Below are 23187 nucleotides of genomic sequence, written 5' to 3' on the forward strand. Positions count from 1 at the left end.
TCCTTGTCATTCGTTTGACTACTGCAGTGGTCTCCCAGGCTCCAGCCTCTTCCTCCTTCAATCCTTCCTTCACTCCACCACTAGGATGACTGGCCTAAAATGCAAATATATTGCCATTCCATGTTCAATGTTCAATGGCTACCTATGACCCCTAAGATAAAATCTAAAATTCCTGAACACGATACAGCTCAAAGGCCCTTCCAGACCTCACAGGCCATTCCTGACACCCAGGCAAATCAAACTTCCCATAGACTAAAGTCAATCATGGTCTTCTTCCTCCATGTTCATTAGCACTTCATGTACCTCCATCACAACAAGTGATCCATTTCTTCTATCCTCTATTTTCCCTACTGACTGAGCTCCTGGACGGCAGGGGCTTTGTTTATCTCTGGTTATTTAAATACTGGCACGGTGCTTGCTAGATGGAATAGGCAGACAAGCACTGTTTATTTGGGGTTCTTTTAAATTGCCACATACATACATACGTACATACTGCTCATTAGCTGAGCCAGTATTTGGCCTCTGCACACATTTCTGTTACTTCAGCATCACCCATCCGACCTGCCTACTACTCACCATTCATCCAGTTTAACTACAAGTGGGAAGTGACTGGCCTGACAGCACCACATTAGTCCACGTCTACTACTTAAATCAGTCCTTCTAAATTCCTGAGGTCCCAGTTCTCTGAAATGCTGACCTACATCACAAAGATGACTGAAGTTTTTGCTTGTTTTCAGGATCTTTATAGTGGATTAATTGGCCCACTGATTGTTTGTCGGACACATTACATGAAAATATTCAATCCTATAACGAAACTGGAATTTTCTCTTCTGTTTTTTGTTTTTGATGAAAATGAATCCTGGTATATAGATGACAACATCAAAACATACTCTGAGCACCCTGAGAAAGTAAACAAAGATGATGAGGAATTCATAGAAAGCAATAAGATGCACGGTATGATACATTGTTTTAAACCCCATTTTTCCCTTTTTTTCTTTCAAATAAAATTAGTTTGGAGACTATTCATTTGTTTCATTTTATTTTTTTTATTTATAAAAAATTTTTTTTAACGTTTATTTATTTTTGAGACAGAGACAGAGCATGAATGGGGGAGGGGCAGAGAGAGGGGGAGACACAGAATCCGAAGCAGGCTCCAGGCTCTGAGCTGTCAGCCCAGAGCCGGACGCGGGGCTCAAACTCAGGGACCGTGAGATCATGACCTAATCCAAAGTCGGACGCCTAACTGACTGAGCCACCCAGGTGTCCCAATCATTTGTTTCATTTTATAATAAACCAATTCTGCCTCACTTTGTGAGGTAGAATTCTGTTCAAAGCAAAAAGGGGACTCTCTGCAAAACCATCTATTAACTTCTCTCCCAATTCCAAAGTGTCATTCCCTTTTAAATTCACAATTAGGATAAAGGCTTTCGGCACTAAGTGACTAGAAGAGCAGTGCGACATTACTGACCTTTAAGTATTCATTTCCCCATCTGTAGTGAAGTAATTCCCATTACCTCAAAAAGATCCCATACGTTAACCTAGTAATCATATTTTCAGTGAAATAACTGTTGATTTAAAATATCCCAAAAGGTAGGGGCACCTGGGTGGCTCAGTCGGTTAAACATCTGACTTTGGCTCAGGTCATGATCTCATGGTCCATGAGTTCAAGCCCTGCATCGGGCTTTCTGCTGTGCGCACTGAGCCCATTTCAGGTCCCCAGTTCCCCTCTCTCTCTGCACTTCCCCCACTCATATTCTCTCTTTCAAAATAAATAAATAAACTTAAAAAAATGTTTTAAATAAAAAATCCTGAAAGGTAAAAAAAGTCATGTGCTTTCCTCAGCTATTAATGGAAGAATGTTCGGGAACCTACAAGGCCTCACAATGCATGTGGGAGATGAAGTCAATTGGTATCTGATGGGAATGGGCAATGAAATAGACTTGCACTCTGTACATTTTCACGGCCACAGCTTCGAATACAAGGTAGGAGTGATCCATGGTCTTTATTCTTGCTCTTTTGGAAAATGTTTGAATACAAATAAAGAAAATATATCCTCAGGAAGACTAATGAAAAGTTAGAGGTTTCAGGAGACAACTAAATTATTTTCAAGGAGTGTGGCACACAGCAATTTCAATTGCTGTTACCACCCTTTGTAACACATTGGGCTTCTCCTTGGATTTACAGTTTTTAGTGGGTTTTCATGGAGTTCTGCTCACATATTCCTGGGCAAGGCATTCAAATAGAATTGTTGGCAGAGAGGTTAGGAATGTTCATATAATGATGAATCAGAAAGTGGAGACAAGACTTTATTGTAACCTTTACTTATTCTAATTTCTGAATCCTAAATGGCCTGAAGTAAACGAGAAGATCATTTTGGTGTCATGCAACTGATTAAGTCCCTAGATCTCAATGCTACTTCTACTTCTCACCTAGCGCTGATTTCAGCAGGAGTCAATAGCTCCTTTTTCTTACTTTTGAGTTAATGTAGAAAAGTCAGAAGCTACCACAAAGCCCATTGCAGAAAAGGCCATTTTGTTATATGTACTTTGGTTTATATAGATGATATATTCCTATTGGACTTTCAATTCTGTCCCTACAGAAATACCCTCCAAGTATCTGTGTCTAATCTAGACTCTACCTGAACTTCCCCTGGTTCTGGCTTCTCCACTGGCCTCCTTTTTTTTTTGCTCCCTGCATTACCCTCCTTGTCATAAAGTTTCACAGACCAGCTAATCTAGAATAGGTCCAGCAAATGTGAGATTAGGACTGAAGTAAGGCCAGAGCTAAATTCCCTTTTGTAACTCAAGTGCTCTGATAAAAAGGCAAACCAGAGTTGAAGTGTAAGAGATGCCAGGTGGTCCTAATGGATGAGTTCACTCTCATCACATTTTTCCTTCACACCCACCAAATGGACCATCCCCCCAGGCATTTAGCAGGAGTACAAAGACCACATATCTCACTGTTTGTATTAGACATAGAAATGCACAGGGTCAAATGCACAGGGTCTCATTCTTTTTTTTTTTTTTTTTTATGGATTCATCCATTTTTCTAATATCCTTGAAATGGTCCATGGAAGATTACTTGAATGAACTCTCACATATAATAAACATTATATAATATTTGTCATTTTTCTAATTAAGCACAGGGGCATCTATAGGTCTGATGTCTTCGACATTTTCCCTGGGACCTTCCAAACTCTAGAAATGTTTCCACAAACACCTGGAATCTGGTTACTCCACTGCCATGTGACTGACCACATTCATGCTGGAATGGAAACTACTTACACGGTTCTACCAAATGAAGGTGAATATTGAGTTAGTAATTGAAGAAGTCATATATCACCAGTATAATTAAGATGCATTACTTTGCCTAAATACTTCCCCCAACAGGAAGCATTTTTGAATTTGCTGCCCTGATTTCATCCTCCTCTACCTCCAAACAGGAATTTAAAAAAAAATTTTTTTTTTTACTGCTAAATGCTATGGGATACTGCTTATCTTCTGTCGGCAGGTACTGATCATAGCACCAGTAGTCTCTGAGCTAACACAAACTGACACCAATGTGAGGCAGGGTAATTATTCCTAAAACTGATATAAGGGAGTGGTCATATTATTTGCCAAAACACTAACTGTGACTTACAAAAGACACGTTTAAATTTAATTCCTTTCTTAATAGAAAACATTTAACTTCTTTTTCTAGGTAGTACCTGGTACACAAGAAAGCTACCCCCTCCCGCCCCTCCACCCCGTCAATATAATTTCAAATAGTCAATCAGGCAGAAATGATGCCTTTCTGCACTTCTAGGGTGAAGAGAAGCATTACTGATTATTGTTTGTCGAGATTGTCTTAGTCCATTCAGGCTGCTATAACAAAATACCGGACTAGGTAGCTTATAAACAGTGTATATTTATTTTCATGGTTCTGGACGCTGTTAATCTGAGATCAGGGTGACAGCATGGTTGGATGAGAGTCCTTTTCTGGGTTGCAGACTTCTTATTATATCTTTACGTGGTGGAAGAGATTAACTAGCTCTTTGGGACCTCTTTGATAAGGGCACTAATCTCATTCATGAGGGTTCCACCTCATGGGAAGCCTAATCACTTCCCAAAGGCCCTACCAGGTAATACTGTCACCATGGGCATTCGGTTTTCAACATAGGAATTTGGGGGGGGGGGGGACACAAACATTTAGACCATAGCAAAGATCCAGGGAAAAAAAATTGAATCTAAATTCCCTGTTTTTCCCACCCCAGCAATAATACTCCCTCCTATGTGCATACACATAAGCACAGGAAGCACAAGAAAATGAACAGCCCTTTAGTGGATATTCACAAAATGTGTTCTATAGAGTGAAATTCCCACTGTGTGGCTGCAGGCTTTGTGTTTCTTGGGTCTTCTGGGTTCAGAACTATTAGAATTGGCAATGGCCAATCCAATGGGGGGAAATGATGTAGAGAAAACACCTCCTTGTGTTTCCTCTTCCAAATGGGCATAGAAGGGGACATATAGATGGAAGAAAATATAGAAATAAATTTCTTAAAAGCTAAAAGTCACTGAAAGATCAACGATTAGTGCAAACGACAAGTTTTAATTTCTGCTCCTGGGTTTTACACAAACACGTCATAACATGAGAAACTATTCTATTAAAACCCTTTATTACAAAGAGTGGTACTGAGAGCATCACAACACCAAAGAGGGGAACAGGCAAATAAACCACTGGGATTGACGCCACCTACTGAAGAAGGTGAAGAGTCAAAGATGAGAAAGAAAACTTTATAAATAGTGTTTGAAGAATATCAGCACACATGCAAACCAGCACACAAAAGCATGGTCCTGCTCAGAGAAAAACACCCAAGAGTGAGGGGACACTGAGGCAGGCATTCTGGAAATTTGTGTGTGCAAATGCCTGATGTGCAGAGGATGTTGCTACAGGCTAACCCCACACCCAGGCACTGGAAAGTCCTCCTGTAGAAATAGCCTGGAAGGAGAGGGAGATGATTGCTTGCTTAAGAAAGGGGAGACTGTTTTAAAAGCCATAGGGAAAACTGTAGAACAAAGAGCAAATGTGAAGAAAGAACACACAGTGGGGAAAAGATGAAGGAAACTGGCTTTTACAAAAAGATAAGGTATTGCGTGGCCTGGAAGAAGCAGTAATGAACAAAAACGATAGTTTGAACTCTAAACAAAAAAATGGAGAGCCACGTTTACCAGTCTGAATTATCTTTAAATACAAGTTTGATAAAGCTCTGGACAAGTCTACATGAATTCTGAATCTTGGAAATTTTTCTGCTTACCTGACACAGAAAAGAGAGCACATGAAGTTAGAGTAAAACGTTCCGATATTATGCGCCGGGAGACAGGCAATTTCCTCCACAAGGAAAAAAAAAAACACTAGAAAAGAATTGTGGCTATCCCATTACTCTTAATATAGTGCTTCATTTCCCCTACCACAAGAAGCATAACCAAGATCTCCTCTGACAAATATAAAAGGTACTTTTTTTTTTTAGACTGTGACATTTCTATGACAATAAGATAACCTTCTGGAGGAGTCTGTGGGGAAAAAAAAGCTTGCTTAGCTTTTAGTTACTTACAGGCAGGGATTATATATTCTGTATTTCTACTAAGTACCCAAATCCAATATTCTGCTTGGTAAAAATATCTGAATCTGTTCAATGAAAAGGAACTTTTTAAAACTTTTTTTGGCCATAATGTCAGATTTAGAGAAAAGCTGCAAAAGCAATACAAAAAATTCCCATGTACCCTTCACCGAAATTCCCCAATTGTTAACATTTTACATAGCCAGCTGTGCTTTTGCTTCCCCATTCTACCTGCCCCCCCCCACCCTAACACACACACAATAGTAAACATACATACATCTATTTCCTTAAAAACAAGGTTATTATATATAAACACAATACACTTCTCAAAATGAGGAAGTTATAAATGATTCAATGCTACAGACCCTTTTCAAATTTCACAAATTATTCTCATCACGTTCTTCACAGAAAAAGAAACTCCCAGTCATACATTGTGTTCAGCTGGCATGTCTTCTTAGTCTGAAGCAGTATGTCTTTTACAACTTTGACATTTTTAAAGGATACAGGGCAGTGACTTTGCAGAACATCCTTCAATTTGGGTTTGTCTAATGTTTCCTCATGATTAGATTCAGGTTATGCATTTTTGGGGGGGCAGGATTCTCACAGAAGTGATACTGTTTTTCTCAGTACACATGTCAAGACGCACCTGATGTTGATTTTTTTCTCTTAGTGATTATGTTAACGTTGAGCATTTGATTAAGGAGATGTCTGCCAGGTTTCATTATTGTGAAGTTGTTATTTTTCCCTTTATGATTAATGAAGATCTTGCAGGGAGGAGACATTTTTCTTTAAATAAAGCAGTACTAAAATGAGACATGTGTTTTTAAAAATATTAAAAAATGGAAAAATAGAAATGAATCAAGAATTAAACAAAATAACATCAAAAAATTAGAATACATTTAAACCATATGATAAATCCAATAGTTCCCCGACCCTTATCCATCCTCCCAGGGGACACCTGAAATGACAGATAGTACTATATTCTGTATATATTATTTTTTTCCTATACATACATACCTATGATAAAGTCTAATTTATAAATTAGGCAGAGTAAGAGATTAACAACAACAATAATAAAATAGAATGGTTCTAATATACTGTAATGTTATATGAATGTGGTCTCTCTGTCTCTCTCTCTCTCTCTCACACACACACACACACACACAAAACATACTTTACTGATCCTTCTTGTTCTTGTGATGAGGTGAAGTGACGTGAATGACGTAGGCATTGTGACATAGTGTTAAGCTATTACCTTCTGAGGAACACCTGCTTCTGGACTGCAGCTGACCATGAATCACTGGAGCCATGGATAAGGGGGGACTATTATACTGTTTTTAATAATGGTCTTAAAATTTCTCTTCCTATAGAGACCAAGTCTGGCTGAAAGAAATAAATTGGTGATAAGTGAAAAAAAAAAAAGAAAAGAAAAAAAAACAATGATTCATAACTATGTACGTGAAAGTGCTGAAGAAAAAGTTTACTTTGGAATGGCTATGAGCATTAAAAAAAAGACTGAAAACACACTTTCCTGCATTTCATATGAAAAGATCAACAGACATCCGACTAACTCTAATACACTTATAACCGATTTACATAGGCCCTTCATACAACCATCAGAAGAACTTTACAAAACTGTTTTCCTCACCCCCACCCCCCAAAATCTATGTCCAAATGTTATCCTTGATGGTTCTCAAAGGATCACTAAGATTCATTGAAATGTTTCCAACCATTGGCTTTCCATCAATCCCTCTAATATGATGCTGACATCATTCCTAATGAATCAGTGGACATGAGGGCATAGGTGTAGAGAAAGTAAAATAAAAAATTAAATTTTAGGGGTGCCTGGGTGGCTCAGTCACCCAATCCACTGCTTTGGATTTTGTGTCTTCCTCTCTCTCTCTCCCCCCATCCCTGCTTGTGCTCTCTCTCTCTCTCTCAAAATTAAATATTTTAAAAAGTATATTTTAAAATAAAAATAAACAGTTCAATTAAAATTTTTAAAATTTAAAAATGAAACAAGACAAAAAATAAAAATAATACCAATCTATTTGGATTTTGTGAACCCTTGAAGAGATGGTCAAAAGGATAGTAATCTGGAATAGGAGAAAGGCAGAACTGAGAAACAATTCTATAAACTAAATCCTGGTAAAGATGAACACTGACATCAGGAGAAAAGTTTCAATACAGAGTTGTGGCAGATGCTGGGTGAGTAGCATTTTTCTAGCCTTAACTAAAGTCAAAGCACGCTATCAATAAGCTGAACTTGGACTCTAAACTGTTTAATAAGAGATTTAAAAAGTAGACACAGTTGTGAATACAATGATATATTTCTTTATTTTCACATACACTTTAGCCAAAAGAGCAAAAGTACACATCAACAAAAAATAGAAACAAGGCTTTGGCTGAAAAACATGCATTCAACAAAATATGTTAATGCCCAGACAATAAGAAAGTTAGCTTTGTAAATTTCTACTTCATTTGATTCAAAGAGAAACCACAGCATGAGTTTTAAAAAGTAACAAAAAAGTAAAGTTTGAAATCTTTTACTGTGGGAAAATATTAACATCTTTCTCAACAAAAATTATTCAAAACAAAACAAAAAAACGAAGTGACCTAATAAAGAAATCTGGAAAAATCAAGATTAAATTCTGGACCACCTGGGAGTGACATGCTTTCAAACATACCTACAAAATGTTTCTTTGTGTTTCTGGGATGAAAAAGATTGTCATGTCTCCAACAACACTGATTTGCTGTTCCTTGTAATAAAAGTCAGTCTCCAGCTTTAAAAACATATGCTTTCTTCGAGGAAATTCTGAAGTCTTGTAGCTTTTACATTCTGGACAATTAAATGGATTCAGGTCATTAATTAAAGAAATAATACTACTACCTGGTAAGGTAAGCAGCCTGAAAGCATCTGCAATAAATGTCCATGTTCAATATGAAAATCCTTTATTTACATTTTTACCTGACATTCAATTTTTCAAAAAGTCAGTCTCCTATGGCATTATGGTACTTTTTCAATGATACCTTCAAGTCAATGATTTCTTTCGACTGCAATAAAGAAGATATGGCAAGAAAAATGCTGCAGTGCCATCTTCTGGGAGGACATTCAAGAAATCCCTTAGTTCTAGTTCCACAGCAACAACTGACAACGTTTCTGTTGGTAGAGGACAGAATACCTGAGTTAGAACTGAAAGTCTACCTTTCATCCAATTTTCTTATCACTCAGCCAGTTAGAAGCTAGTTCAGGTAACAAAATGTTATAACTACAAAGGGAAAACAAAATCAGTTTTTTTTTTTTTTTTTTTTTTTTTATTTATTTTTGGGACAGAGAGAGACAGAGCACGAACGGGGGAGGGGCAGAGAGAGAGGGAGACACAGAATCGGAAACAGGCTCCGAGCCATCAGCCCAAAGCCCGACGCGGGGCTCGAACCCACGGACCGCGAGATCGTGACCCGGCTGAAGTCGGACGCCCAACCGACTGCACCACCCAGGCGCCCCAAAATCAGTTTTTTAAATCCACAGACTACTTATGGTTTTAACAACTTCTTCATTCTTTCTAGAATGCTCTCAAGTTTGTTATATTAGTTCCATGTTATTTTGATTTACTATTTCATTGCTGGATTATTACATTATTTTTCAGTATACTTGTATTAGCCTCTAAAGAAAATACAATCATTTGAATATTGTCTTTAATGTTAGGGCTATATTGCAGCTAACTTACAAAGAGTGCTAGGACAGGAAATACTATTAATTGTTGGATGTCATATTCCTAAATCAGTTGCTCTCTATTATGAGATTTTCATGTTTTAATAAGGACAAATCTGTCTTTATGACTATTTTTTTCCAAACTGTAAAATAATTTGCTCTAGAGTACATCTCTAATTATGAAGGGATTTAGTAAACATTTTTGTAAATAGAACTATGCAAGTTTATAATTCTACTTCGTGATACATGCTGCCCTCTGCTGGGAAGAGAAGGGGGTAACACTTAAGAACAGTGTTAGCAATAAACACCAATGCCATTCCCTGTCATTCTCACCTGCCCTCCAATGACACTATTTGCAAAGTGACTGAAATATAAAATCTCCTGCTCAGATGTATGTGCATCCATCTAAAGTCATCTCTCTAATATTCAGCAACTTAAATCATCCCTTACACAAAATCCCTTACCTAAATCATTCCCTTACACATGCCAATGTTGCTAAAAAGTTAATGAATGGATCAGCAGTGATGGATGGGAAAGATCACAAGCTCTGGAATCAGACAGCCTTTGGAAGGGATCAGACTCTTCCACCTACTGTCTGTGACTTTAGGAAAGTCCCTTAATTAACTTACTGAGTGGTATCATCTGCTAGCTTCTAGAGTCCTTTGAGAATTAAAATACAATGATGTGTATCTAAGATGTTAGTAGAAACTTTATAAACAATGACTACTAGTTTGCAAAATGCATATGAAAAACATGACTTATCAACACCTTCCTATCAAACCGGTTTATTTAGCTTAAATGTGGAGTAGTATCCTAGGTTTAAAAAACTGAGTTGGGGGCGAGTCTAGATGTTATAAAGCCAATAAAAATTGCCACTGCCCAATTCTCCACTTCTGCCAACCAATGAGGGGCTGATATGGGTTATAATTCCAAGAATAAGGTCAATATCTTAAATCTGTAGAGTACTTTAAGTCCTCCGGTGTGTCTAGAAAATATTCATCAGATGCAGAAGATAGTTACTTCTGGCTGATGAGACTTTAAATGACTTTTTCATCTTCAATTTTATAATTTAAACAGTAGTAAAATTTTTTTTTTTTTGAGACAGGGAGAGACAGAGCATGAACAGGGGAGGGTCAGAGAGAGGGAGACACAGAATCTGAAACAGGCTCCAGGCTCTGAGCTGTCAGCACAGAGCCCGACGCGGGGCTCGAACTCACAGACCGCGAGATCATGACCTGAGCCGAAGTCGGCTGCCTAACCGACTGAGCCACCCAGGTGCCCCCAGTAGTAAAATTTTTAATAAGCACAGTTCATTACCAAAAAACAGTAACAAACATTTCCTGAAAACAAGCCAATCGATCACTAATCCCGATTTCAACGGCTCTGCATTAGTGCAATGGTTCTCACCCAGTATGATTTTTGCGCCCCCGCCCTCAGACATTTGGAAATGTCTGGAGACATTTTTGTTTATCATAACTGGGGCAGAGCTACTGGTATTTAGTGCCACGGATGCTGCCAAACATCCTAAAATGCATACGGGACACCTACACATACACCAGAGAATTATCGGTCCAAATGTAAATAGTGCCAAGGTTGAGAAATGCTGCATTAGAGAGAGAAGAAATACAAGCTCTTAAACATATTGTATAGATTCCTGACCTCCATCTCCAAAGTTAACATCTTACGGTTTTGCCTAACACTTATTCTAGAGTCAGTCCTGAGCTTCTCACTAGTCTCGAGATACTAGACAATTGGCTTGCTTCAGGTCACTCAGTAAGTAGCAGATCTGGAACTCAGTTCCGGTCTCCAGACTCCAGTCCTGGTCTCTTCTAGCGTACTGCAGCTGCTGACAAAAAGACCTCCTTTGGCAATGGACCTGAAGTTATTCAGGTGTCTCCCTTCAAATAAGTATAGAATGTTTCCTACGGAGAGGCAAAGTGCTGGTGAGGAGGGTGCAACACGAAAAATGAATAAAATGCTACACCAGCTCTTGAGGTATTAGAGTCTACTAAAGGTAAATCACACACAGCACTTAGTCCCATGAGCCACACATGTACATGCATACACACACACTAACGTATTTTATAGAAATATGCATTATATGGAAAAATGGAACATTTGGAGGAATGCTTATGGGTAAGTCAGGGGTAGAGAGTATGTAATGCGAATCAAGAAAGGATGAAGTCTTTTGACTAAGATAATGATGCTGCTGACGTATGAAGATGTGGGATAGCTTGCACTGAAAAGTGATCCATAAACACAAATCATTACTCAAAGTTATGTGATAAGTGTTACCCAAGTGGGACAAGGCAATCATATATCTGACATTTCCACCTCCTAAAAACCAACAATCACTCAGGAAGATAGGTGGGATGAAAGTCACCACATCTTCCCGGTCATAAACATACAACTTTACTTAAATGGGCCTCTTCAGAAAAAACCCCTCCAATGGCCACAGGCTCTGCCTAACACTTAAAAATCATAACTGATTTTTAAAAATCACTTTTAAAAATCAATGGTGTCAGCTGGGAAACTACAATTCCCACACTGTCAATTTCTTCTTTCTTTCTTGATTTATTATTTACACACACACACACACACACACACACACACACACACATATATATATATATATTTTTTTTTTTTTTTACTTTTTTATTCTCAAGTTAGTTAACATACAGTGTAGTCTTGGTTTTAGGAGTAGAACCCAGTGTCAGTTTCTAATCTTTTATGCACACTGAAATCAATATAACCATATCCTTTGTCATCAGGCCAACAATTATCTAGTGTAATACATAAGACTAGAAAAATTGATAACCATATATCTATCAAGATTTATAAGTGACTATGAACTATGAAAATTCAAACAATAACTACCTATTCTGTAAAACACTGCATGATTTATAGATATCCAATTTTTAAATCCTTGAGAACCTTGTTATTCCTCAATACTTGCTTACAATTATAATTAATAATAATAATCTTAATTTCCTACAAGAAGTAAATTAAGTACTCAGATCATTAATAAAAAATGTAATTGTCTTAATGGATATTCAAATTTTTAAAATACTGAGATTGTGAGTTTCTGTGACTATCACAATGTTAAGTGTTTGAAAAGATTAACTTAAAAGCATCAGCTCCATAGCTGTAAGTAAATATCAAATGTGATGGGGAGCATATACATGCTGATATAAGCTCTTAAGATGATTCTGCTAAGATACTCTTCACCTCATTTGAGAATCACATGAAAAAAAAAGAACAGAGAAAGCAAGGCTTCAAGTTATAGAAATTAAAATTAAGATTCAACTAAATTTATAATTAAGCATAAAAGATCATTTTACCTTTTAATGATGACAGGTAAAGTTGACCTTTCTCTCCCCCACATTTTACTCTGTGACAAAGTTCAGGCAGCAGTTTTTTCCACCACAAAGTCTATCTTAGAAAAAAATGAATAAATTTTAAGTTTGATGCATTTTACATTCAGATGTCCAACAAAAATAAGATGGTGCAAGAAAGCACAGGGCAAAAACACATAATTTTGGTTAAGGTGACAAACTTTGTTACAACAGAAGTTATATGAGCAGCCAGTCTTCTGTTTAAACTATAACATGGGCACCTGGGTGGCTTAGTCAGTTGAGTGTCCAACTCTTGATTTCCGCTCAGGTCATGATCTCATGGTTTGGGGGTTTGAGCCCCGCATCAGACAGTGTTGACAGTGTGGAGCTTGCTTGGGATCCTGTCTCCCTCTCTCTCTTCCCCTCCCCTGTTCTTTCTCTATCTGTATCTCTCAAAATAAATAAACATTAAAAATTTTTTTAAATAAATAAACTATAACATAAATCAGGTTTGTAACTTGAAAATCTAATGATATGTATGTTGTACACGTTAGCTATTTTCGAGAAGAAACACAGACGTGTCCTGTTATCATCTCTTAGGTAATAAGAGGAAAAAAAGGGGGGGGGGAGGAGGAAGGAAGGCAGGAGTACTAAAGTTTAAAACTCTTCTAATTTTGAAGGTAAAGACCACATATAGCCCAGAAAATATTTTCTGCCTTCCAAATCTTCAGGTAATAGCCTACTTCATTTCCAAACAAGAGATTTTTACTGTGATCACATACAATCACCATACAGTTTAATAGCCTCTAACAGTACTCAAAACATATAACATATTAAACATATATGTTCCTCCGACCCACACAGACCTGTGAGGTTGGACTTATATAATTTGTCCCCATTTTGCAGATAAGGCAACGAGATTATCAAATCTGATTATCACTAATCAAGCCTCAAAGACATAAACTGAAAAGCATACCCGATTCTCTTCTTTCAGTTCGTGATTAGCATATGGAATGATCGCCTCTGGGCATCTTTCTAACAGTGTGTCTATACACTGTTCATACTCTTTCAAACGTGTACGACACAGAACATGGACACTGAGGCCAGCAATAGTGTCTTCTGAGAGTGGCTCCAGGAATGGGATAATGGAAGCTATGTCAAATGAAGGACCACATATAAGAGACTATGAACAGAAAAATGAAATGTTATGGAATGAGGCACCCAAAAGATAAAGTACAACATACAGAATACAATTCTTTTTTAAAGAAGACCAAGCCTTATTGCCCCCCCCAAAAAAAAGGAAACATAAAGAATGCAGTTTTGGAGTTCATGCATACAATATTTATAAGTCTAAATGTCCTGAAGTATTAAATAATCATGAAACCACCTCTAGTTTAAATAGAAAGTCTGTTTAATAGTAATCATATCTAAACTAACATGATTTTAGCTCCTTTGGATATACTGCAAATTAAAACTAATGGGAATGTTTGAGGAGCCTATCCTAAGGAAATAATCAACACTGTGATCAAAGATTTATGTCCAACGATGTTCATTTCAAGAATTATAATAATATTGAACAGCTAGAATCTAGGTTAAATAAGGAAAAGGAAAATTATGGTACATCCATATGATGGAATATTATATAGCCATCAAAGTTATTTCCAAAGGCTAATTAATGAGAAAATGCTCATAACAGAATGATGAGTAAAAAATGTCAATACAAAATTATATTCAGAGCATGATCAGTTTTGTAAAATCTACACAGGTACATGCACATACAGAAATGCCTTTGGAAGAGCACTGAAATTTGAAACAGAGATCAGCTTACTGGATGGAATGACAAAGCCCACTTTTTATTTTTTCACATTTTCCTCTATCTTCCAAATTTTCCAGAATACACATGCACTACGTAATAGCCAAAAATAAAATTTAACATTTAAGATAACTAAAGAAATTGTTAATAACCTAACAATTTGTGTCTATACTATTTGCCACAAGCTCATAGACATAGAGTAGGTACTATTTGAGTATTCAGAACTTTGCCAGTATTTTACTTTTTAAGCATTTAAACTATAAATACTATTTTTGATGCTACCACCAAAATAATCTCCTCTTTGCCTTTCTTCTGGATAAAGATGAGATGGTAATATCTTGATTTTCTTCTTTCTGTATCCTTTTTTACTACAGCGTCTTCTCTGACATACAAGATGATATGGAATGTGAACTATTCGTTTATAGTCATCGCGATTATGTTATTCCAAATATCTACCAAGGAATGGCTAGGCATATAAGGTTGGTCTCTTTCCTTCCTGCAAGTTTAATAATCACCTTACTCTGAATAATTTCTGGACAAAAGGATAGCAAACATGATAATCTGCCACTTGTAGGATCTCCCAACATGAAAGAAAACACAGGTTATTTCTATATTCAACTTTTGATTCATTGGGATAATGGGCAGGGTAAGAAGGAGCGAGGCAGGGGTAACCCAAACCATGGTTAAAACGAAACTAGTCAAAGCTTGATACAAAATTAATTACCCATGAACTTTTACTTAGTTTTATCAAGAAGTTTAAAAATAAGAAACACCAGACAACACATATATTACTGAATCAAAAATGCTCTAAAGGTTACTACTACTTTTTAAAATACTCTTAATGTTGTCTGCTCCTTAGCAGAATGCTCCTTGTTTTACGTATTGGGAATGGATTCCTTTCCATACCCGACACATGTACTATTTATTGCCTTCTCTGATCTAGATCCTTCACCTGCAGTGAACTCTGCAGGGCTGGAACCCACAGACTCTGTCTTCTCTCCCTACACAATCTAAGGAGTGGTGGTTGGCAAGGAAGTGGGGGAGTGGGGAGGGGACTGTGACAATTATGGCAAAAGGCAGGGCATTTACAAGTTACTGTGTGATTCCAAACAGTGGCTTTTTGACATGTAGATGATTTGTAGAGTATTTTTATTTTAGGTTTTCCACAAATATACTATTACAGTGATTGAGGACAAGAGACAGAAACTCCTATCAAATCTGTGTGTGAGGGTGGGGACGTGGGGAAGAGAAAAATCATGCAATTCTGAAAACGCTTTCTAGGTGATTCTGAACCTCCTATTCTTCTAGGTGAAAACAAATGACATCTTTTTGTTTCTGGATGGTTATTTTTTTCTTAATGACTAAGAATAACCAAGATAATCTAGAAGGAGATATAATTAGGAAAAGGATTTTTAAGAGTATAGGCTTACTACATTTCTATGCTTTAACAGCAAAGATTCCCAGAAAGAATGTATTCTTTTTAAATACTTTAAAATAAATTTTAAAAGATCACTCAATTACACTTTTTCAAGCAGTGATTATAAATATGCCTTGAAGCTTTATCAGGTGAGATTTAATAGCACTTGTTACAATTGTGATTTTAAATACGCAATTAATACATATATTCTGGGAGGGCAAGGCCCTCCCTGCCTGGCTTATCTACTGCCACAGACCACATTTATGGTACCTGCTTGAGGAACATTTGTTCAAGGAGCATATCTGAGGCTAACACTTAAGGAGCCTCTGTAACATAAGGGTACTAGAGATAGGAACCAACAAGATTTTTCTCTGGCAATTTTTTATGAATGTAAGGAACTGCATCTCTGGAGATAACACAGGCCTGTCCAGAGGCTGAGTCTAAGCAATAATGGGCTCTTGTGCTTCCATCCCTGACCCAATCCCCAACTTGACATTTTGGTTTCTATAGACAGTAACCACACTTATGCCAGTTCCCAGTATAAATAAGGGGCTGTAAACTCAAAAGCTTAAAGAGGCCGAAAGAGGTGAGGAAAATGCATGAAGTCAGCTGGGTATAAGGAAAATGGACACCAGACGCTGTATCTGGACCGGGAAGACATGGAGATGAGAATTGAGGCAGACAGGACAACACATTCACTGACCATGGAGGGGAGCCACTAGTTGGCTCCAACTCTCAGGTCTCAGAGGCAGTGAAGCCCAGGGTTACTGGCTCTGCTGAACTTTCCGAGAAAAGACTGAAACTCAGAACTCTTCATTTGAAATTTCAGTTTTTATATGTTGGCACTACATTGGGCAGACCAAACAAAGCAGACGTGGGGGTTATGTTCAGTCCTTGGGCCACTGAACTACATTAAATAAAATTACATCCACATCTAGCCCAGCTTGATCCACCAAGGCAAAGGTGGACTTTATTTCTCATTTGCAGTCAAAACACTGCCACAGTCAGAATTCCTGCAGGATGGTCTACATTTCCTGATCATACTTATCTTTTTAAAACTCCGTTTCAGCAGCCAAACTGGCCACTTTAGCCTACTTTCTGTAAGACAGATAGTAGTGGGAGGCTTGGGCTAGAAGCCAAACATATATGAATGAACGCTATACAAAAAAATGAATTCCGTCAATAAAAACACCGCTACACATTTGCCATGCTTTCCTTTCACAAACTATTTCCAAGCACACCCTGAAAATGAGGCAAGACAGTCAGGTGACCTGGTCACCTCACTCTCATTCTTTACAGGCAACAAAACCAGCCTTCAAGAGCCCTCCTCTCAGCGGGTTCAGGCAGAGGCAGGAATGTCCTCCAGCACTCCCAAGTATACCTAAGGATGGATTTTTGTCCCCCCAAAAGTATATGTTCTAGATTAACAGGCCAAACGAGGTCTCACCAAATTTAAATATGATACTATGTTGTAATCTGCATATTAATAAAAAAAAGAGGCATTTTTATTTACCTGTAATTTAGAAAGGTCTTCTGTGTAACTTTTATCCGCTAAGGAATCAGATGATATTAAGACATTAACCCATGGATAGATTAAGCCATAATGACTACAGGCATTTATCTAAAATGTAAAAGAAACCCATCATAAACAAAATAGAACAAAACAAGATTCTCTTCATCCATTCCACAAAAAGCAAGCAGTTGCTAATCTTCTGTCACGTCACAGAATTAGGTGTACAATTGCCTGGGAATGGGAATGAAAGTCTCTTATCCTAAAAGATTTTATTCCCCTAGGAAAGCTTCAGCCTTGCTGCTTCTCACTGAATAAAACTGCACCAAAAATGAAAAAAAAAATGCACTAAATATTTCCTTATATTTTACATTTTAAAATATTCCTAAGAAACACTTTCTAGCAAAAAAAAGCAATACTGCTTTTAAGCTAATTTTACTCAAAAAAAAGTTAACAGTAATAGTGGAATTTTTATTTCTACTACTTTCCGTGGTAGGCAAAAGCTCTTCCGTAAGTTCTCAAGACAATTCCCATAAAGCCCCCTTATTCAAGAAGTTGGTGACTTTTCCAATGAACCCACATTAGCGATGGCATCCATGAGAGGCAAAAAGGACAAGAGGAGGGGAGGGGCAGGAAGTGGTAAAGCAGAGTAGTTAGGGCTCCTGCAAGGCCTACAGTATAGCTCTTGTGTGCACAGCTGACAGGAAATGACTCCAGTACAGGTCTCCCTCCTACAAGCCTTCTGTAGTTCCTCTCCCGTCAGGGAGGTCTGCAGATGTGTCTTTTCTCAAGTTCTGCTCTGTAACTATCCCCCCAGGGAGTATAGAAGTGTTTGGGGGGAAGCCCTCCCCTCTGCTTTATCTACTGAGGCACCACTGCAAGTGAGTAATATAGGAGCAGTAGGGGGCATTCTTTATAATATAAAATTATTTAAAATGTAAGCAATGTTAGGGGCACCTGGGTAGCTCAGTTGGTTGAGCGACTTTTGCTCAGGTCATGATCTCAAGGTTTGTGAGTTCAAGCCCTGCATTAGGCTCTGTGCTGACAGCTCAGACCCTGGAGCTTGCTTCAGTTTCTGTGTCTCCTTCTCTCTCTGCCCCTGCACCCCGCTCTCAAAAATAAAAATTAAAACAAAAAACATTAAAAAACAACAACCCTGCAAGCAATGTTACTCATGGACAAGTTTTAAGGGTATTTTTAATGCCTGCTTAAAAAAAGATATCTGGTACTATAAATTAGGTTTGATTCTAAGCCATTAAAAATAACAAGGTATACTACTATAATGTGTAATGTACAAGTTTAATTTAACATATTATTCTCTCACCAGATCCTCTGATGTTCGCAATGGTATGGTGTCAGGGGGCTGCATCTTGGATAATCTCCAGATGTATTGTGATGTGAGCTTGAAAAAGAGTTCCTGGAGAACCACATCTGGGAGACCTGCCACCAGCTGAGCTTCCCAGAGGTCTACCAAGAGCTGAGGAATCGTATCTTTATCCTTACCACAAAGCACCTTGAAAACAGTGAGATAAGCCCCCACATCCCAGATCAATATAGTACTGATAAGTTACAGCTAGTCTGAATAACACTCTATCACGTGGGCCAGGCATTTAATAATTTATCATTAGCATTAGTGCGATGGCAGAGTAGATTGAGACATTTGAACAGAAAACCGATTCTAGGTTGCATGAATGGAATTTTTCTACATACGTTCTTTTAATCTGTACTTGTATAAATTTGTTATGTGTAAGTCTGTTTTTTCAATAAACAAAGGGAACCCCAGTCTCTTATTCAGCTTCCCGTCTGCCACCAGTTTTATCAGGCTATATCCAGAGCCATTACATTTTCAGAGCGACAAACCTTAAAGAAGGAATCTGCTTCTTCAATTCCAATTTTGTTGTTCTTCTGTAAGCCCAGAACTGAAGCCACAAGCAGTCCGGGCTGAGTGTCCTTCAACTGTACTGCAAGTTCAGTTGGAATGATCTGTCCCCTTCTCTGTTGAATCAATAGCCGAGGTTCCAGGATGAAGCCACATACCAACTTCATCTTCAGATAAGCAAGAGATTTAGGATCAAAATGGACACTGCATTCATCTTGAAAATATTTGCCAGTACATTCAAGGTTCATGGTTAAGCTATTAATACTTCAGTCTCAATTTTTTCTTTAACTACAAAGTTCTCACTCTAAGAAGAGCATCATTGTTAAGTACCTTTAAAGAAGTTATTAATATTTAATTCACCATCAGGATATCCTATTTTTGTAGAGAGCTGTATATTTATCTACCTAATTTAAAAATAACATACCTTAAGTTTTTTCAAAATTATGGAAAGAAGATTCATCTTTCTAAAACTCTACTCTTCAAAGCAGAGAGGTTACCTCAACGTTGACTCACTCTCTTCATCATCACAAACAACATGTCATTTGTGCAGTGAAAAGCACTTCTGCTGTCTTGTTTCGGAAATTAAGTCATACTGTGCGCGTCTGACCACAGGCAACACAACAACAGGACAGGAGCACAGGATCGGAAGCCATATTGCCTGCTTCAAATCCTGGCTCAAGCACTCACCAGCTACGTGATCTTGGACAATTTACTCAACCTCTCTTTGTCTTAGTTCCCTCATCTGTATAATAGGTGTAATAATAACATCTAACTTAGGGCATTGTTGCAAGAATTAAATAAGATAACATATGCAATGGGCTACTACTAGACTCCCAAGGCTTATGGATAACATCCCACTTGCTGTACTAGAATACACATCACTCTGTTCTGTGTCACTGGACATACCATATCCCTCACACTAGATCAGACTGTTAGCTCGGGGCAGAGTTTGTATATTCTTTAGTACCAAGTGCTGTGCTTTGAACATAGCTGACACAATGTTGAAAGATCTTTGGGTACCCATTGCTACCATTTACTGTTCTTATTTCTTTTTTATTTGCCAGGTCCAAAGCCCAAGCACTCCCACTTTGGGTCACTTCTTTTCTAACATTAAGTCTATTTTCCTTTATGACTGAGAAAAAAATGAACTAGACAGAAGCCAGAAGAAAGTTAAACACCTCAGGACTACCAGGTCCTGTATCAGGGAACCATACCTCTGGACGGCTTTTCATTTCATTTCTGTGCCTGTCAAGATCTCCCATTTTCAGAGCCATTGCTGCTTTAGTCAACGTCACTAAGATCGACGAGAACCCAGAAATATCCAGCTTGCTTAGATAGTTCATGGCAGTTACCGGATTAATATTCTTCATAGAAGGACTACAGAGAATATGGGGCAGTTGTTTTGGCTCAGCCATATGGAACATCTGAACCACTTTTGCTGCTAACTCCTTTGGTGAGCATGAATAAGAAATAAAAGGTCAGTTAGCCAATAGAGAGCAAAAAAATCAGCAAAAAAACCCAAAACAAAACAGAAATAAAAAGCCAAGATAGAAACATTCCAAATAAGATAAAATTATAAGTATTACGTTTGGATTAAAAAAAAGACAAGGTGCATGGTGATAGTGTGGGAGACTTGAAATGACCTGAAGTGATCTCTTTGCTGAGTTATAATGAAGAAAAAGCAACGAAAATATGTACCAAGATGGGGCGCCTGGGTGGCTCAGTTGGTTAAGCATCCGGCTTCAGCCCAGGCCATGATCTCACAGTTTGTGTGTTCGAGCCCCGCGTCGGGCTCTGTGCTGACAGCTCAGAGCCTGGAGCCTGCTTCAGATTCTGTGTCTCCCTCTCTCTCTGCCCCACCCCTGCTCATGCTCTGTCTCTCTCTCTCAAAAATAAATAAACGTTAAAAAAATTTTTTTAAAAAAGGAAATATGTACCAAGTTGTGGCTAGCATTTCAAATTTTAACAAGAGGTCAAAAGAAGAAAATAAATATTTGATTACATTATGCTTAAAAGTCCATTATAAAAGATTGCAGCTAAGTACAAAATATACTTAATGAAGTAACTTATATGATAAAATTTCATTTATCTCAAAACCTTAAAGCATTTAGTATCATTATGTCCAGCTTTGCATATCTGTATTCAATTCTTTTTAAAAATTCATGAGGGGCTAAAAATAAGCCTTAATGGGGATTGCATGGGTGGCTCAGTCGGTTAAGTGTCCAACTTTGGCTCAGGTCATGATCTCATGGTTCGTGGGTTCGAGCCCTGTGTCGGGCTCTGTGCTGACAGCTCAGAGCTTGGAGCCTGCTTCAAATTCTGTGTCTCCCTCTCTCTCGGCCCCTCCCAACTCATGCTCTGTCTCCCTCTGACTCAATAATAAATAACATTGAAAAAAAATTAAAAAATAATAATAAGCCTTAATAATGTCTTCAGGTTACTGGGCCAGGATTTCCTAAGTGAAGCTTCGGACATGTGGGAGTGTGGGGAAAGTAGGTTGTGCAAAGGGCTGCAGATGAGAAGGAGGGTGAGTCCCTGGGCCTGTGTCATTCTTCTAAAGACACGCCCCTGTCACACTGGGCAGGTCGCTCAACTACAATGCACCACATTCCCCCACCTATGTAATGAGAAAGTAGGGGAAGGTGATTATAAGCTCTTTTCCAAGCTATAATTCTAGGATTATTAATGAAGACAAGGACACATTCGTTACCTTTTTAGGAAAAGAAGAATATAATACCAAAGAAAAATATTTGGAACTTGACTTCTGAACAGTGTAACATAAAATAAATTGCTAAAATGAAAAGTTAGGAATGTTCAATATAACTAAGTAGAAAACTATTCACTTCACTTAATTCTTCATCCAGGTTTTCATCAAGTGAATGATTAATGTAAAAGATTAATCCCCTCTCATATTTCTGCGATCCATCCTCTAGTGGCCAGTCTGCTCGGGTTAAAACTTCAGCCATAGACAAACCAGACATCTTATAGTACGGCAAGGCAAGGTGGGAATACTGGGTGTCAAGCCTAAAGGGGAAGGAAGCAAAAAAACCCTCAAATCTGTCATTTTTAAGCCTGGACGTCTAACGTACTTGATAATAAAACAGATAATGCTTTCCAGATGACATAAATCTCAAAATACTCTTCTACTGCCATTAGTAGTTGGAAGAAGTTCCTAAGGTTTATTCCACAAAATCATTCTAATTAATATAGTTTCCTTTTGCATGCTCATAATAAAAATAGAAAAAGAATTCAGTAAGTGAATTTTAATATGTATAATGTGGCTCTAAAATAATGGTGTTGATAGACAGGAAACATCTATTTTGTTAATTTATACTCATTCCGTGCGTCAAGTAAGCCTTTGAAATGATCATATACAAAAAATCTATAAAGATCATTTTCAAAAATAAAAACCATTATTCATCCCAGTCCCTTCCTGAAATCATAAAAGCACTGACTACTAAGATTAAAGTCACAGACCAACTAGTATCTCTCTCTGAAGGCTAACAGGCAATAAAGTAGTAATAACAGCTGTCTGAGGGATTTTCATGGCCATGACTGTGCCCAGAAAGCCTGAAAGAAATTTAATTCCTAAATTAAGCAGAGGGAGACTAGTGAACTCAAGATTCACTGTTCGTCTAATAAACTATAATTCCTAGGAGTGCCAGGTGGCTCAGTGGGTTAAGTGTCCAACTCTTGATTTTGGCTCAGGTCATGAACTCATGGTTCGTGAGTTTGAGCCCTGCATCGGGCTCTGTGCCTGCTTGGGATTCTCTCTCTTCCTCTCTCTCTGCCTCTCCCCCACACATGCTGTTCTCTCTCTCTCTCTCTCTCTCTCTCTCTCTCTCAAAATAAACTTTATTTTCTTTATTATTTTTTTAAATAAATAAACTTAAAACAATTTGTAATTCCTTGAAGGCAGGAAACA

At 37.8% G+C, this 23187-nt stretch overlaps 2 protein-coding genes across 13 annotated transcripts in view; one reads left to right on the forward strand and one right to left on the reverse strand.

Moving 5' to 3' along the window:
- LOC109260760 (ceruloplasmin) overlaps positions 1–23187 on the forward strand; it is a 90784-nt gene that overhangs the window by 53583 nt on the left and 14014 nt on the right. Inside the window, exons 16-20 of one of the 5 annotated variants that reach the window (XM_019439202.2) lie at positions 738–954; positions 1843–1982; positions 3141–3303; positions 14831–14935; positions 18711–19173. In XM_019439202.2, the coding sequence (XP_019294747.1) occupies positions 738–954; positions 1843–1982; positions 3141–3303; positions 14831–14934 (624 nt within the window). In that variant the 3' untranslated portion in view covers position 14935; positions 18711–19173. Of the gene's footprint in view, positions 1–737; positions 955–1842; positions 1983–3140; positions 3304–3699; positions 3911–4663; positions 7435–14830; positions 14936–18710; positions 19174–23187 lie in introns of those variants that run through there. The other 4 variants (XM_019439217.2, XM_053903730.1, XM_019439212.2 and 1 more) reach the window with 4 other exon arrangements.
- Positions 7908–23187, reverse strand: part of HPS3 (HPS3 biogenesis of lysosomal organelles complex 2 subunit 1) — a 39021-nt gene continuing 23741 nt past the window's right edge. For 2 of the 8 annotated variants that reach the window (XM_019439233.2, XM_053903731.1), the window contains 8 exons: positions 22106–22286; positions 20477–20710; positions 19244–19429; positions 18708–18896; positions 17387–17494; positions 13620–13826; positions 12650–12740; positions 7908–8756 (listed from right to left, as the gene is read on the reverse strand). In XM_019439233.2, coding sequence (XP_019294778.2) covers positions 8629–8756; positions 12650–12740; positions 13620–13826; positions 17387–17494; positions 18708–18896; positions 19244–19429; positions 20477–20710; positions 22106–22286 — 1324 coding nt within the window. In that variant the 3' untranslated portion in view covers positions 7908–8628. Of the gene's footprint in view, positions 8757–12649; positions 12745–13619; positions 13827–17386; positions 17495–18707; positions 18897–19243; positions 19430–20476; positions 20711–22105; positions 22287–23187 lie in introns of those variants that run through there. The other 6 variants (XR_002077152.2, XM_019439239.2, XM_019439247.2 and 3 more) reach the window with 6 other exon arrangements.

Source organism: Panthera pardus, unplaced genomic scaffold (genome assembly GCF_024362965.1).
Source record: "Panthera pardus isolate Hobbes unplaced genomic scaffold, ASM2436296v1 HiC_scaffold_16, whole genome shotgun sequence".
NCBI classification, from domain to species: Eukaryota; Metazoa; Chordata; class Mammalia; order Carnivora; family Felidae; genus Panthera; species Panthera pardus.